The sequence below is a fragment of the Scyliorhinus torazame genome, chromosome 14 (assembly GCF_047496885.1).
Source record: "Scyliorhinus torazame isolate Kashiwa2021f chromosome 14, sScyTor2.1, whole genome shotgun sequence".
Classification (NCBI taxonomy): Eukaryota; Metazoa; Chordata; class Chondrichthyes; order Carcharhiniformes; family Scyliorhinidae; genus Scyliorhinus; species Scyliorhinus torazame.
Window position 1 is genome coordinate 196,469,649 of NC_092720.1, and position 15,433 is coordinate 196,485,081.

General features: G+C 47.7%; 1 protein-coding gene across 1 annotated transcript in view; it reads right to left on the bottom strand.

Moving 5' to 3' along the window:
• LOC140389406 (uncharacterized) overlaps positions 1 to 15,433 on the bottom strand; it is a 77,206-nt gene that overhangs the window by 13,876 nt on the left and 47,897 nt on the right. The window contains exon 3 of the mRNA XM_072473551.1: positions 6,114 to 6,239. Within this exon, the coding sequence (XP_072329652.1) occupies positions 6,114 to 6,239 (126 nt within the window). The remainder of the gene's footprint in view (positions 1 to 6,113; positions 6,240 to 15,433) is intronic.

A 15,433-nucleotide genomic window follows, 5' to 3' on the forward strand; every position in this document is an offset into this window, starting at 1 on the left:
CCCCCTCCCCAGCATGGGCCCCCCCCATCCCCCTCCCCGGCACGGACCCCCCATCCTCCTCCCCGGCACGGGCCCCCCTCCCCATCCCCCTCCCCGGCATGGATCTCCCATCCCCCTCCCCGGCACGGACCCCCGCCATCCCCCTCCCCAGCACGGGCCCCCCCATCCCCCTCCCCAGCATGGGCCCCCCCATCCCCCTCCCCGGCACCGACCCCCCCATCCTCCTCCCCGGCACGGGCCCCCCCCCATCCCCTTCCCCGGCATGGACCTCCCATCCCCCTCCACGGCACGGACCTCCCATCCTCCTCCCCGGCACGGACCTCCCATCCTCCTCCCCGGCACGGACCCCCCCATCCTCCTCCCCGGCACGGAACCCCCATCCCCCTCCCCGGCACGGACCCCCATCCTCCTCCCCGGCACGGGCCCCCCCCCATCCTCCTCCCCGGCACGGGCCCCCCCCCCATCCTCCTCCCCGGCACGGACCCCCCCATCCTCCTCCCCGGCACGGACCCCCCCATCCTCCTCCCCGGCACGGACCCCCCCATCCTCCTCCCCGGCACGGACCCCCCCCCATCCTCCTCCCTGGCACGGACCCCCCATCCTCCTCCCCGACTCGGACCCCCCCCTCCCGGCACTCCCCCGGAGCCCAGCCCACTCTAACCACACACCCCCACCCCCCCCGCCGCACACACACACACACACAACCCTAGACACACCTCTCCCCACACATTCAGACTGCGGCCACGCCATCGCCTGCCCAGCGGCCAACCCCCCAGGCCGTCACTCACCTCCACGCTAGTCGGCGTGAGCCTGGAGCACAGGTTTACGCCGATTAAAAGGAGGTTTGATTTACGTCGACGTGACCGGTCATCACGTCGACGGGACTTCGGCTCATCCGGAAGGGAGAATATCGGCAGGCCCAAAATCAGCTGCCTTGCGCAGACCCGTGCCATTCTCCGACGTCTGCGGCGCCATTAACGCCCCGCGACTTTTCTCCCTTCGGAGACTTCGGCAACCGGCGGGGGCGGGATTCACGGCGGCCAACGGCCATTCTCCGACCCGCTGGGGGGTCGGAGAATTACGCCCCGTATGTGGAATAAGTAATTTAGCAATCTAGAAATGTCTGTTAGCAGCGGCCGATCTGGATTGCAAACAAGCATTTCACCTGGCTTTGTCCTTCGAAAAAGTGGCAAGCGGAGTGCATGAGTTACAGGGTACTCTGATGGAGGTAGACACCCATACTAGTGAAACTGAGTTAGGGGACTACCGCTGGGGGATAGGCAACTGCACAGCCACCCTCTGGAATGACTCTGATACTAAGTTAACCAGGCCCACCCGCAGAAGCCCTCCCCAAGCAAGAGAAAATTAGGTCCAGACAGACGGCAGCCTTTCGCCTAGTAAAATATTGTAGTTGTTGCCAGAGATCAGAGCCAGAAAGGAGACATAGAAGCCCCAAACTATCTCTTGGAGAAGGTCATGGAGGCCGGGGTACAGGAAAATGCATACCCGAGAAGCTCCACCTATCTCTGACGAGGAACAACTAAATTGTGTAACGATGGTGAAATCAAAACCCATAAGGTTCAATGGATGTCCCACACTGGTGGAAGTCGACACTGGAGGAGAGAATGACCCTTCTGGATGAGGGGTTGGGGGTTTCCCTCCATGTCCAAAGGGGAGTCAGGATCTGCTTTGTTGGGGGAGGGGCTCCTCACTGGCCGTTTGGATCGGGCTACCCGCTCAAAATGGCGGACCGATAGCGGGCCTCCAACTGAATCCGGCAGGTTCCCTGAAACTTTGCATGGCCAGGGAATGAGAATAGCTCCTGGCCGATGCTCCCAACATCAGCGGAGACCAGTATAGATTTTCGGCCTGCGGAAGAACTTTGTCTTCAAAATGGAGAGTCCAGGTGTATGGTTGCAGAAAGTCTGGTGCGTCTCCTAGCTATCAGCTCCAATATAGACATTGATGTTCCCCTATCGCCCCTCATCACAGCTTTGCAGTCATTTGTCTCAGTGCTGTGGACGCTGTACTCTGCACACTTGCACATCACCTTTGCTGTTATTCAATTTTTAAAACCTGTTTACGATGGAATAATTTCTGCACTATCGTCCAATCTACTGGGTCTCCATACACTCCCCTTTTGACATGGAGGGAAACCCCCAACCCCTCATCCAGAAGGGTCATTCTCTCCTCCAGTGTCGACTTCCACCAGTGTGGGACATCCATTGAACCTTATGGGTTTTGATTTCACCATCGTTACACAATTTAGTTGTTCCTCGTCAGAGGTAGGTGGAGCTTCTCGGGTATGCATTTTCCTGTACCCCGGCCTCCATGACCTTCTCCAAGAGATAGTTTGGGGCTTCTATGTCTCCTTTCTGGCTCTGATCTCTGGCAACAACTACAATATTTTACTAGGCGAAAGGTTGCCGTCTGTCTGGACCTAATTTTCGCCATTCTCCTGGATTTACTGTTTGTCGAGGTGCCACAGTGGAAACATTCTCCTCGGGGAATGCTCAGCTTCTACTCTGACCTGTTGTGACTCCTGTTCCTCATTGAGGTCAATATCAAGCAACTGGAGGCACCGGTGATGAATCCTGAAATTCTCATTGTATCAAGAATGACAGACAACCTGTATTACCTGACCCAATGAAAAATCATGAATTGAAATCTCACTGGCGAGATTCCCATTTCCTGACTCTCGGGATATTTCATGCTTGCATCACCATTCCAGCAAGCGCAAATGGGCCACCAAATCTCAAATACTGGTTTAGCACAGTGGGCTAAACGGCTGGCTTGCAATGCAGAACCAGGCCAGCAGCGTGGGTTCAGCTCCTGTACCAGCCTCTCCGAACAGACGCTGGAGGGGCTGTTTAGCACAGGGCTAAATCGCTGGCTTTGAAAGCAGACCAAGGCAGGCCAGCAGCACGGTTCGATTCCCGTAACGGACGTCGGAATGTGGCGACTAGGGGCTTTTCACAGTAACTTGATTTGAAGCCTACTTGTGACAAGTGATTTTCATTTCATTTCATGTGGCGACGAGGGGTTTTTCACAGTAACGTCATTGAAGCCACTCGTGACTAAGTGATTATTATTATTAAGGGGTGACTTGATTGAAACATATGAAGCAGGATACTCCGTTGGTGGGATCCTCTGCTTCTCCGTCAGCGCTCCCGCGCCTGCGGGTTTTGTGATGGTGTGGAGGTGGCCACAATGGGAAACCCCATTGGCTGGCTGCGGGAAGAGAATCCCGCTGCCGGCTGGGCACGCCGTGTCGGAAACCGGGGCTGGCGGGATGGAGAATCCTGCCCATAAGTCTTGACAAGGTGGATGTGGAAAAGATGTTTCCTCTTGAGTGAGTCCAGAACATGGGGCACTGTTATATTTAAGGCGGAGGTAGATGGATTCTTGTTCGGCAAAGGAATTAAAGGTTATAAGGGGTAGATGGGAATGTGCAACTGTGAAAGATATTAAAAACATTTACATCTGCTTCTTCCTTGCTAATCGGATGTTGACATTTAGGATGAACGCTGTTGTCAGGTGGAGGTGTCATGTCCGTATCTCCCAATAGTGAACCAACAGCTTTGGGAGAGGTTGTCTGACAGACACCTTTACAATCCTTCCTGTGCAAACTGAGGGATTGCCTATTACTCATTGTCATGTAAAATTTGCAGCAAATTCTGGAGTACTGCTGATGCAGGAATGTGAATGTAACAACATAAGCAATAGGTACAGGAGTCGGTCATTCTGCCCCTTGAACGTGCTCTGCCATTCAATAATCTGATCTGATGATGGCGTTAACTTCCCTATTTTCTCTTGATAACCCCTGTCACCCTTGTCAATCAAAAATCTTTCTAGCTCAGTCTTGATTATATTCAATCACCCAAATTCCACTGCTCGCTGGGGAAGAGAATTCCAAACAATAATGACCGTCTTGGAAAATAAATTCAATACTTTCCTCCGACTTTAATGGGAAAAGTCTGCTGAGGGATTCTGCATCGGTGGATCGTCCACTTCTCCAGCAGCGCATCCATTCCTGCAGCTTTCCCGAAGGCATAGGGTGGCCACAATAGGAAACCCCATTGGCTGGGCTGCAAGAATGGAGAATCCCAATGCCGGCGGGAGAGCACAGCACCTGAAAACGGAGCTGGTGGGACTGAGAAACCTGCCCCTGGTTTTTAAACATTGCTCCTAATTTCGCGACCTAGCCATGAGAGGAAACATTCTCTTAGCATTTGGTCACTGGGTCACATCCTCTGAGCATTTTGTCACTGGGTCACGTCCTGGAACATCCTCTGTAACCTCTCTAAGTGCAGCGAGACCACAAAGAATGCAACAGTTCAAGAAGGTGATCGGCACAACCTTCTCGTGAACAATAAGGATGGGAAAAAATGCTGGCCTATCCAGTAATGCCTTCACCCAGTAAAAGAATAAAAATAATACTCCAGTTGAGGCCAAACCAATGTTTTATACAGGTTTAACATAGTTTGTTGCTTTTGCACTTGATGTCCCGATTGGAAAAAGTTCAAGATATTGGTTTATATATTGACTGAACTGTCACCTGTCCTGCTACCTTCAATGATTTGTGCACATATAAACCCTGATCTCTCTGTTCCTGAATTCACTTCAGAATTGTACATTTCATGTTGCATCTCTGCATTCTCCGTACTAAAATGAACTACTTCACATTTTCCATCTCCTTCCACTTCAAGTATGCGGCACAGCAGCACAGTGGTCCGAAAAGACATGCTTTTAGGTAATTTGGACATTCTGAATTCTCCCTCGGTGTACCCGAATAGGGGCCGGAATGTGGCGACTGGGGTTTTTTCCACAGTAACTTCAGTGTAGCGTTAATGTCAGCCTTCTTGTGACAATGATTATTAAATGAAATTAATTAATTAACAATAAGGTCGCGATCCAATGGCCACACTGCGCCAGGAAAGCTGCTCGCCTCAGCGCAGTGTGGCAGATAAAATCCCACTCCCGGGATATACCTGGCTCACAGCTCCTCGCAAGATCCAACGCTTTCTCGCAAGATGTTGTGATTTGAATCCTGCCGACAATGGCCGGGATCACGTTTTGGCAAATCTACATATTTGAGATAGACATCCAGTCTCATGTGGCTGAGGGGGGAGGTCGGGATGGCTTCGCGGGGCCTCGGAGATCTTGACTCCATTTAAAAATGCCGTCCCAATCTCTCGTTATACTGGGGAGTTCTGGAGAGCTGAGCACCTCGCAGTAAATAACAGGGCTATGCCTCGGGCCCCTTATACGTGAGTCGTGTTGAATAGCCATGTGTTTCTCAGCACTGGGAAACACAGCTAAACAGGCTCGCTGTGGGACTTTCTTCCGTTCTGGGAGAATTACACCGTAAACCACCACTCTCATCAAATTCCTACAGATTCTTTCACTCGTTCATGGTCTGAGTGCCCATATTATGAAATTACTGATATCTACCCCTGGCGGACCTGATAATTGACATTTATTCTGAATAGCTCCAGAGAAAGGACATATTGGCACTGGAGGGAATGCAGAGGAGATTCACTAGGTTGATCCCAGAGTTGAGGGGTTTCGATTATGACGAGAGGTTGAGTAGACTGGGACTGTACTCATTGGAGTTCAGAAGGATGCGGTGGGATCTTATTGAAACATATAGAATTATGAAGGGAATAGATAGGATAGATGCAGGCAGGTTGTTTCCACTGGTCGGGGCAAGCAGAACTAGGGGGCATAGCCTCAAAATAAGGGGAAGTAGATTTAGGACCGAGTTTAGGAGGAACTTCTTTACCCAAACGGTTGTGAATCTCTGGAATTCCTTGCCCAGTGAAGCAGTTGAGGCTCCTTCTTTAAACGTTTTTTAAGAAAAAGATAGATACCTTTCTAAAGAATAAAGGGATTCAGGGAGATGGTGTACAGGCCGGAGAGTGGAGCTGAGTCCACGAAGATCAGCCATGATCTCATTGAATGGCGGAGCAGGCTCGAGGGGCCAGATGGCCTACTCCTGCTCCTAGTTCTCATGTTCTCCTAGCTGATGATGTAATTCAGCAGCCGAATTAAATAATAAAATTGCAAATGCAATTAATAAAAGTACAATAAATTGTGTTGAGTGCACTTACCGCTCTGTCAGAGTTTTGATCCGATCTTCCCTCCTTGGGATCATTTTGACTTCCTCCCGACGCTGTCCCGCCATCAGACAACTGAGGGGTGTTCTCTGAACGATCCCCAGGTTCATTGGAGGGTCTCTTCGGTAAAAGTACAGTCACAGGTCAAATTGTAAGCTTTAATCATTCTAATATGCAAATGGAAACTCCCCTTAACTCTAGTTATATGAAATATCCATGGCGGGATTCTCCATTCCTAAGACTAAGTGTTGACTCTGGTGCAGAATTTGTTGACTTTCACGACAGTAAAACTGGCGCTGCACCTGGACCGATTCAGCAGTGAACACAAATTGATTCCAATGAAAAATGGTGCAGGATTTGCCCGGTCTGTGATTGACACTCAGGAGGCTGACAAGCTACAACCGCAAATACACATTGCAATCCCCATATACGCTCATTCCACCCAACAAAAGTGTACTGGAGCGCGCTCAGCTGGGTTGGCTGGGGCCAGCGGGCACCAAGGGGGTTGCCTCAGGCCCTATGTTCACTGTGGGCTGTCGGGGGCCTGCAGAGCTGCCTTTCTGGCTGTGGCAATGGTGTTCTGTGCCCATCCATCCCAACCCCACAGCCTACCTCCTGCACACACCCCGCTATTCCCCCCGGCCCTCCCAGAAGGCCCCCAGCCAACGGCACAGCTGTAAGCCAACTATGCAGATGTTAGATGCTTTCCATAACCACTCTCTCCCTCAGCAGCCGCCACAGCGATTTCACGATTTCTAAAAGAACAAGTGATCCGTGCTGTCGGGAACTCGCCCCATCGGAGGTGGAGCATCACGGAGGTGCCGGAGAACACCTAATCAGGCCTGCTAACGACATGTCATTGGTGTTTACTGTCCATGTATTCTGGACCACATTGATGCTGCTGTCGAGATGGCAGAGAATTGCGATTTGGTTTCAAATCGCGACCACCGTTATTTTACCACGGAACCTATTTTGGCATCAGCCAACTTGGGAATTACTCCCTCACCCCCAGTTAGTGCTGGGGCAAGACTGATACAGAACTATGTATCCTTGGCCAATATTGTTTGTGCACAATGATTACTCTACTCTAATGGTGCAATACTAGGTCATGAATCAAGACAGGCTCATATTGTGACACTGAGTGAACCAACATGAAATGACGCCCAGTGGAGTTTCTGGGTAAGTCATCTATTTCTGAATGAAAAAATGAAAATCGCTATTGTCACAAGTAGGCTTCAAATGAAGTTACTGTGAAAAGCCCTCGTCGCCACATTCTGGCACCTGTAACAATTTCTTGTGACCTACCTCTATTTTAAACCCTATTCAACCAACTTCCACTTTGCCCTGCCCAGTACACATTATGTTCTCATTGCAAGGAGCTTTCAAGTGTCTTGCTGCACTTGAAACTTGTCAGAAAAATGCAAAATGCTGTTGTTTCTGTGTCCGATTATTAAAGTCTGCAGCTTAAATGAGTGAGAAAAATTACACGAGATGTGTAAGTAAGAACACTAATAGAAGAGATTTTGTGTCTTCCCATTCTGATATGAAACCTCTCTGACAATGAATGCCAGACTGCACACTTGCACATCACCTTCACTGTTACTCAGTTCTGAAAACTTGTTTGAGACGGGTTAATTTCTGAAAGTTTTCTGCTCTGCCTGCTTCTTCTGAACCTGCCAGAGGGCTACACACTTCCTATTCTCCTGAATTTGCTGTTTCTCTGGGGTGCCCACAGTGGGAACATTCACCTCCGGAAAGCTGCTGGTGATTGGCTGGACATCATGCACCTGAAGTGCGGGATCGGGTAATGTGTATCTCGAAGATGATCGCCGCTTCCGACACAAACATCATGGTGGCTGCAATGCCTGAGGCTGTGGTTCCAAATACTTCCCATCGGCGACCTCCTGCATTTCCATTATCAAGTCCAAGTCAACTACCTCAGTCATATTGGCCTCCTAACCCCCTTGGGGCTTCACTGTGGCTTCTTCAGGCAGCAGATGCAGATTGAGAAGAAGTTTTCAAGGACATGGTATTCTCCGAAGACGTGGTCGCCTGGACCGAATGTGCTCCAGCTCTTTTGTATTATCCGACATTGGGCTTGCACCTGGTAAGAAACCGATCCTGTCTGGTGGAGGATAACTCCGGAGACCCACTGGGCACCAACAGCAAAGTTTTGAACAAACACCGAATCACCTTGTACAACGTGCCTGGATGGTCGTCGTCGAAAGGGGCAACGCTCTTGCTGTTCCTGGTTGTGGAGCACCTTTGCATCTCTGTCTGGACAAATCATACAAGGTGATTTATGAAGTCTCTGCCCATCAGCATTTCATAGTCATAGATTTTACATTGCAGAAGGAGGCCTTTCAGCCCATCGACTCTGCTCCGACCCTTGAAAAGAGCACCCTTCTTAAGTGCACGCCTCCACCCTATCCCTGTAACCCCACATAACATTTTTTGGACACTTTAAGGGAAATTTAGCATGGTCAATCCACCTAACCTGCACATTTTTGAGTTGTGAGGGTGAGACTCACGTAGACCAGGGGAGGATGTGCAAATTTCACACACAGTGACCCAGGGTTGGGATCGATCCCGGGTCCTTGGCGGCGTGAGGCAGCAGTGCTAACCACTGTGCCACCGTGCCATCCGAGACGACAACTGCTTCACCTGCCGAAAAGCAGCTTCCTGCTGCTGGTCCCAGGCTGCCAACTGATTCTTCTTCAGCAGGAGGTGCAAAGGGGCCAATTTGGTCACAAGATTCGAGATAAATTTGGCATAATAGTCAATCAGTCCAAGGAAAGAGCGGGTTCTGTGGCGTCTATCGAGGTGGGGCCTGTTTAATGGCATGCACCTTCTCCACGGGGTACAAACCTTTACAGTCTACCTGATGGTCGAGGTAGACCACCTCCTTCGCCTGCGAAACGGACTTCGCCCATCGTAAGTGGACACCGGCCTCAGAAAACCTTTTTCAACAGGTTGTCCAAGTGTTCATGCTCTAAAGCTCCTGTTAACAGTGCATCATCTAAATATAGTGCCACACACAGCACCCCTCGCAGGAACATTGCACAGGCGGAGGACGCTCCGAAAGGCAGCCGCATATAATCGTATAGGTCCCTGTGCGTATTGACGGTAAGCCGGATACTTGTGGGAAGCAGGATCTAAATGTGTGGCTCATATTGAGCTTCAAGAACGAAAGCCCTTCTGCAAGCTTTGTGTAGAGATCCTCTCTGCAGGGCATGGGGTAGGGGTCCAACCGTGAAGCCGTGTTTACTGTCAAATTGTAATTCCCGCATAAACGGACCATTTTGTCCGGCATCATTACTGGTGCCACCAGTGCTGCCCAATCAGTGAACCTTACAGGCCAAAAGACTGGGGCTGTAGCCTTTTTCCACAATAAGCGGGAGGCCCAAGGATTAAAAGTGCAGCCTCACTAAGGATACAAGCACATCAAAAGTCTGCTGCTGAGTATGTTGGGCTCCGTATCACTCTGAACGCGTGCGCGCCACAGGCACTTGAGCAATATCACTACCTGGCGGTCGTTCTCTTCAATATTGTAGGCCCAGAAAAGGAACTCATTCACTGTGTACTCATTACAATCCTCCTTCTGGCATCAGACTCATCCAAACTTCCGAAAAGAGGCATGATGAAATAAAATCTCCAACCTGTATCTGAGATTGGGTTGTGGTTCAGCAGCGTTGATCGCTATCCAGTTTTTATCCTTGTCGCCAGTTTTATCAGGCCACGAAGAATCCACACCGAGTTCATTGAAACAAAAGCTTACTTAATTTTACAACTACTATTATATATAGCTCCCTTCTGGTTCCACACTCATCAGTGCCTTGCTGGCTGACTCTATTTATACATAGCCAGACATTGCTCGAAGTCTCCCAGCTCCTATATTGAGGGAGCTCGTATTCTGCAATGTCCATGGGGTAGTTAGTCATTTCCACCCTGTAAGACCCATGTGGGTTATTTTACTCTTGGTCGGGGTATCTAAAATCATGGACAGAAGTGGTTTAAGGAGGACGCTTCCTCCACTGCCTTCTCAAAAGCAATTATAGATGGGCAATAAAATGTAGGTCTTGCCAGCAGTAGCTACGTCAGTGAAAGATATTTAAAACATTTACATCTGCTTCTTCCTTGCTAATCGGATGTTGACATTTAGGATGAACGCTGTTGTCAGGTGGAGGTGTCATGTCCGGATCTCCCAATAGTGAACCAACAGCTTTGGGAGAGGTTGTATTTTGAAAAAGCACAGACATAGCTGAAAGCCGACACCTTTTACAATCCTTACCATACAATCCTTACCATGCAAACTTGAGGGATTGCCGATTGAACGGCAATCGCATTTCATGATTTTGGCATCAGCCAACGGAGAATCCCCTCCCGCGCAGTTAGTGCTGGGGCAAGACTGATACAGAACTATGTATCCTTGGCCAATATTGATTGTGTTCAATGATTACTCTCATGGTACAATATTGGGTCATGAATTAAGACCGGCTCACATTGTGACACTGAGTGAATAAACATGAAATGAAGCCCAGTGGAGATTCGGGGTAAGTAATCTACTTCATGTTACCTACCTCTATTTTAAAACCTATTCAACCACTTTGTGTCTCCCCGTTCTGATATGAAATCTCTCTGACAATGAATGCCGTGATGTGGAGATGCCGGAGTTGGACTGGGGTGAGCACAGTAAGAAGTCTTCATTCTCCTGAGGAAGGAGCAGTGCTCTGAAAGCTAGTGATTTGAAACAAACCTGTTGGAGTTTAACCTGGTGTTGTAAGACTTCTTACAATGAATGCCGTACCACAGATGAACAATTGGATGTGCTCCATTAGCATCACTTGTACATCACCTTCACTGTTACTCAGTTCTGAAAACTTATTTGAGATGGATTAATTTCTGGAGGATTTCTGCTCTGCCTGCTTCTTCTGAACCTGCCAGAGGGCCACACACTTCCCATTCATCTCAATTTGCTGTTTTCCTGGGGTGCGCAGTGGGAAAATTCACCATGGGGAATGCTCAACCTCCCTATGACCTGCTGTGACGACTGCCAGTCCTTGAGTTCAATATCGAGCAACTGGAGACTTTTCCTGCAGAGGAGAATGATCCTGGAATTCTCACTTGGCACAGGAAATCCAGGCAACCTGTTGCACTTGATCCAATGTTGTGCATTATAAATCCCAGCAGATCTAAAAATAATTCTGATTATTTACATCTTTACTGCAGAACCTTGGTTTGTGTTACTTACTATTTCTTCATAATTTTACCTAATTCCAAGCAACTCTGGATTTACTTTTTACAATGGAGCAAGAATGTCATCTCACGGCAGATTTGATACAATGCGGAAGCCTGATGATTTAAAGGTCAATTAAGGATTCTGTCTCTCCGGTTAATTAGATTGAATTAAGGTTATTGTTTTAAACACTCCTGTGTGTGAAATTGACATTTACCACTGATGAGGAAAGGGGTAAGAATGTTATTTCCATAAGATCACGAAGGAGTCCACACCAAGTTGTTCAAAGAAATTTGGGGATGAATTCTCTGCCGGCAGGATTCTCCGTTCCACTGGCAGTGCCTGCCCTGCCCTTGGGTTTCCCGCTGGCGTGGGGTGGCCACAATGGGAAATCCTATTGGCCGGCTGCGGGAACGAAGAATCCGGCACGGTGCCGAGGAACACGAGGCTGGGAAGGCAGAAAATTCACTCCTTAGTTTATTTACAATAGCTATTGTATACATCACATGGTTGGTCCATGGGTCTGCCTTGCCAATGCCAAACTGCCTGGCTTTATATACCAGACAACTAAACATTGTTTAGAGGTCCCCTTCCCCTTAACGGGGGAGCTCATATTCTGCAAGATTCACGAGGAAGTTTATTATTTCCACCCCCGTCAGACACTTGTGCGTTGAAGCATGTTTCAGTTATACAGCTCTTTGAAACCACATCTCAAACATTGGGTGCAGTTTGGACTCCTTTTAAGGAAGGATGTAAATGCATTGCTGGCTGTTCAGGTGAGGCCAGCTAGAGCTATACCTGGATGAGCATGTCGTCTCAGGAGATCAGGTTGAACACCTTGGCTGTTGTGAGTCTGACCCGCTACCGTTGCTATCGAGGTCAGAGAATTTAGCCCTCAGCCATATCTCCCATTCACTGCAACACAGTCGTGAGCGCTGCAGTCGTGAACACCGCCCAGTCCATCACACGTACCTGCCTCCCATCCATTGACTCCACCTACACCTCCTGCTGCCTGGGGAAAGCGGGCAGCATAATTAAAGACCCCTCCCACCCGGCTTACTCACTCTTCCAACTTCTTCCATCGGGCAGGAGATACAAAAGTCTGAGAACAAGCACGAACATCACACAAGTCTGAGAACACGCACGAACAGACTCAAAACTCCTAAACGACCCTCTTATGGACTGACCTCATTATCACTACACCCATTTATGCCTCACCCGATGCTGGTGTTTATGTGGTTACATTGCGTACCTTGTGTTGTCCGATTTATATATTTTCTTATTTCATTTTCTTTTCTTGTACTTAATGATCTGTTGAGCTGCTCGCAGAAAAATACATTTCCCTGTACCTCGATACACGTGACAATAAACAAAATCCAATATGACCGGAGAATCCCGCTGCTGTAACCGGATGGAGAATCCGGACCCTTGTATCTGGAAGAGTGAGGGATGGCTTGATTGAAACGTATAAGATCAAATACAAGCAAATCAACTATGATCTTGTTGAATGGCTGAGCTGGCTCAAGGGGCTGAATGGTCTACTTCAGCTCCTATTTCGTATGTTGATGAGTTTCACGAGCAGAGTGGTGCAAGTTAAATCAGCTTGTGGTCTGCCTGCTACCTACTGGCCTACCACTATTCCTACCAATCTTTACAAGTGGAATGAGTAGCAACGGCAGTCAGCACACCAGTGGCCAATTGAGTCCCTAAATCCTCAACCCATGGGCGGAATTCTCTAATCTCACCCATGGTGGGACTCACGGCAAGCGTGAACAGAGAATTTGGCATTCCAGATTCAGCCAATGTCTACTTTAGGGTTTCACCAGAGACGTGACACACAGACAGTCAACCAATAGGTCGGTAAGAGAGGACACGACCAATGGGCATTTACAATACACATAGAGATGACACTACCACAGGAGGTCATTACACCAACTTGTATAAAAGGACACATCTCACATGCTCAGTCTCTTTCCAGTGGAGACACTCAGTGAGTACAGACACAGGGTTGATTGAACATCACATCCACCACGTGGATTGTAGCATTCTGCTTCGTCAGTCTGAGTAGCTCTAGAAACATTACCAGTAGAGTCAAATCCAAGTAGGAGAATTGTTAATAGCTTAATAAATGTGTTAAAGCTATCTCCAAGTCTGAACCTTCCTTTGTCAGAAAGCACATCAAGGAAGCACTTTCTGCGATGTCAAGAGCAGAACAAAACATGCTACCCAGGAGTGACTGTTAAATCCATAAGTTACAACTCTGAGAACAGTGACAACCAGCAACAGCAGCCATTAAGAAGATGTTCGAGATTCCATTCCACAGCAGCTCAGGTACCAAGGCAATCTCAGTGAAAATTGGCGTTGGTTCCGGCAGAGATTCGAGATTGTAGAAGCCAGGTATTTCTGATACAACTAGTATAGGTAAAAGATAGCTGTTTAAGCATAAATATTAAGCCCCAGTTTTAAATACCCATTTTAAAATGAGGATTTCAGTACCCATAACCTCAGGTCATCTCAAAACATATAGCTTCAATAGATACATGAAACAGCATAATTCTATCATAGATTAAAACAGCACAGTTGCAAGACAATTTGACACTATGCTTGTGCTGCTGTCAAGGACAAGGGCTGAATTCCATGGCAACGAGGTGACAAGAGTCCAGTAACTAAAGCTCTATTGTTCTCTTTTCAGGCCATTAGTGATTACAGCGTGAACCACATTCCAGAGCTTATAAGGCCGAAACATATTAATGGATAAAACATTGAATCAAATATATATTTGATTCCAACTTTCTCAACATGAAGTCTCCATTGTTACATTAGCCAAGCCAGCTTAAAACCAGGTTTTTGCTGGTAAAGATTAGCAGAATATCACATTCCATAACATGCAGACATGAAACAATTAAAAATTAATGTTGCACATTGAAGATGGACGGCTTGCCATCAAATCAAATGTGTTTGAGTCTAACCCAAACCAATTAGGATTATATTGGGGTGTGATTAGATGATTTAAGACAGATATGAAAGTGTATAACTGAAAAGTTCCCCCCCGCCATTTTTGTCTGTCTGTTTAGTCTATCTGTTTAGTCAGTCTGTCTTTGTAGTGACGTAGTGTTTTTGACTTTGAGTTTGAGTTTAGTTTTAGTTTAGCTGTCTCTCTCTCTCTCTTTCTCTTTTTTCATGTTTCATTTCCAGACTTTGACCTTTTAAAAGTTACTTTTGAGCTGTCTGCCTGAGCAAAAAGATAATGTCTTTGATTCTTCTGAAAGCTTCAAATTGTCTACGAATTGCCTTTTAAATGACTTTCAAATTGTCATCAATAGAAGACAAATAAAACAATTCTTATTGGCACCTGAGAAGTTTTAACTGCAAATTTTGACTGAGTCCCAGTATTCGCAAAGTGCTACTGGTAACCGAATAGTAGGAATACTATAAATTCCTTCAACTTTACACAGTCAAATAATAGTAGGAATCTAACAACTTGGCGTAGTCCAATAATATTACTAAATCCATCAACTTGGCGTAGTCGGCAGCTGGGGGGAGTACTGAGAACGACCTTAGGAGGAGACCCAGGTGACGACAGAAAGCTTCGAAGATAATCGGAGGAGGCCCGGAACCTTTGGGAAGCTTCGGAGATAATCGGAGGAGGCCCAGAAGACAGCCGGAACCCACAGCTAGACTAGGGTAAGAAATATCTTTTTCCCCCATTAAAAGTCTTAAAGCCGCATCAATCAGTACTTCGACCCATGAAGCGAACATTTTTATAGACTGTGTTAGATCAATCAGGTGCCAGTCGTTGAGACTAACATAGACGTGGCTGGAAGATTAGTCACTGCAGTAACTAAAATAAAACGGGACTAAAAAAAAAATAGTCACGGCAGTCAGCGATCAAGGAAAATTTATGGCTGATCCAAATCAAAGTGTAGATTCAGAGTCTTTAGCAGGCAGAATATTACTCCCCACTACATCCAAGGGGGGGGGGGGTGCAGGAATACCAGATGTTTCTGTTGAAGATATGTTGGGGGATTATAGATCTTTCATTCGTAGACAATTTGACCGATGTGAAACCTCAAAAAAA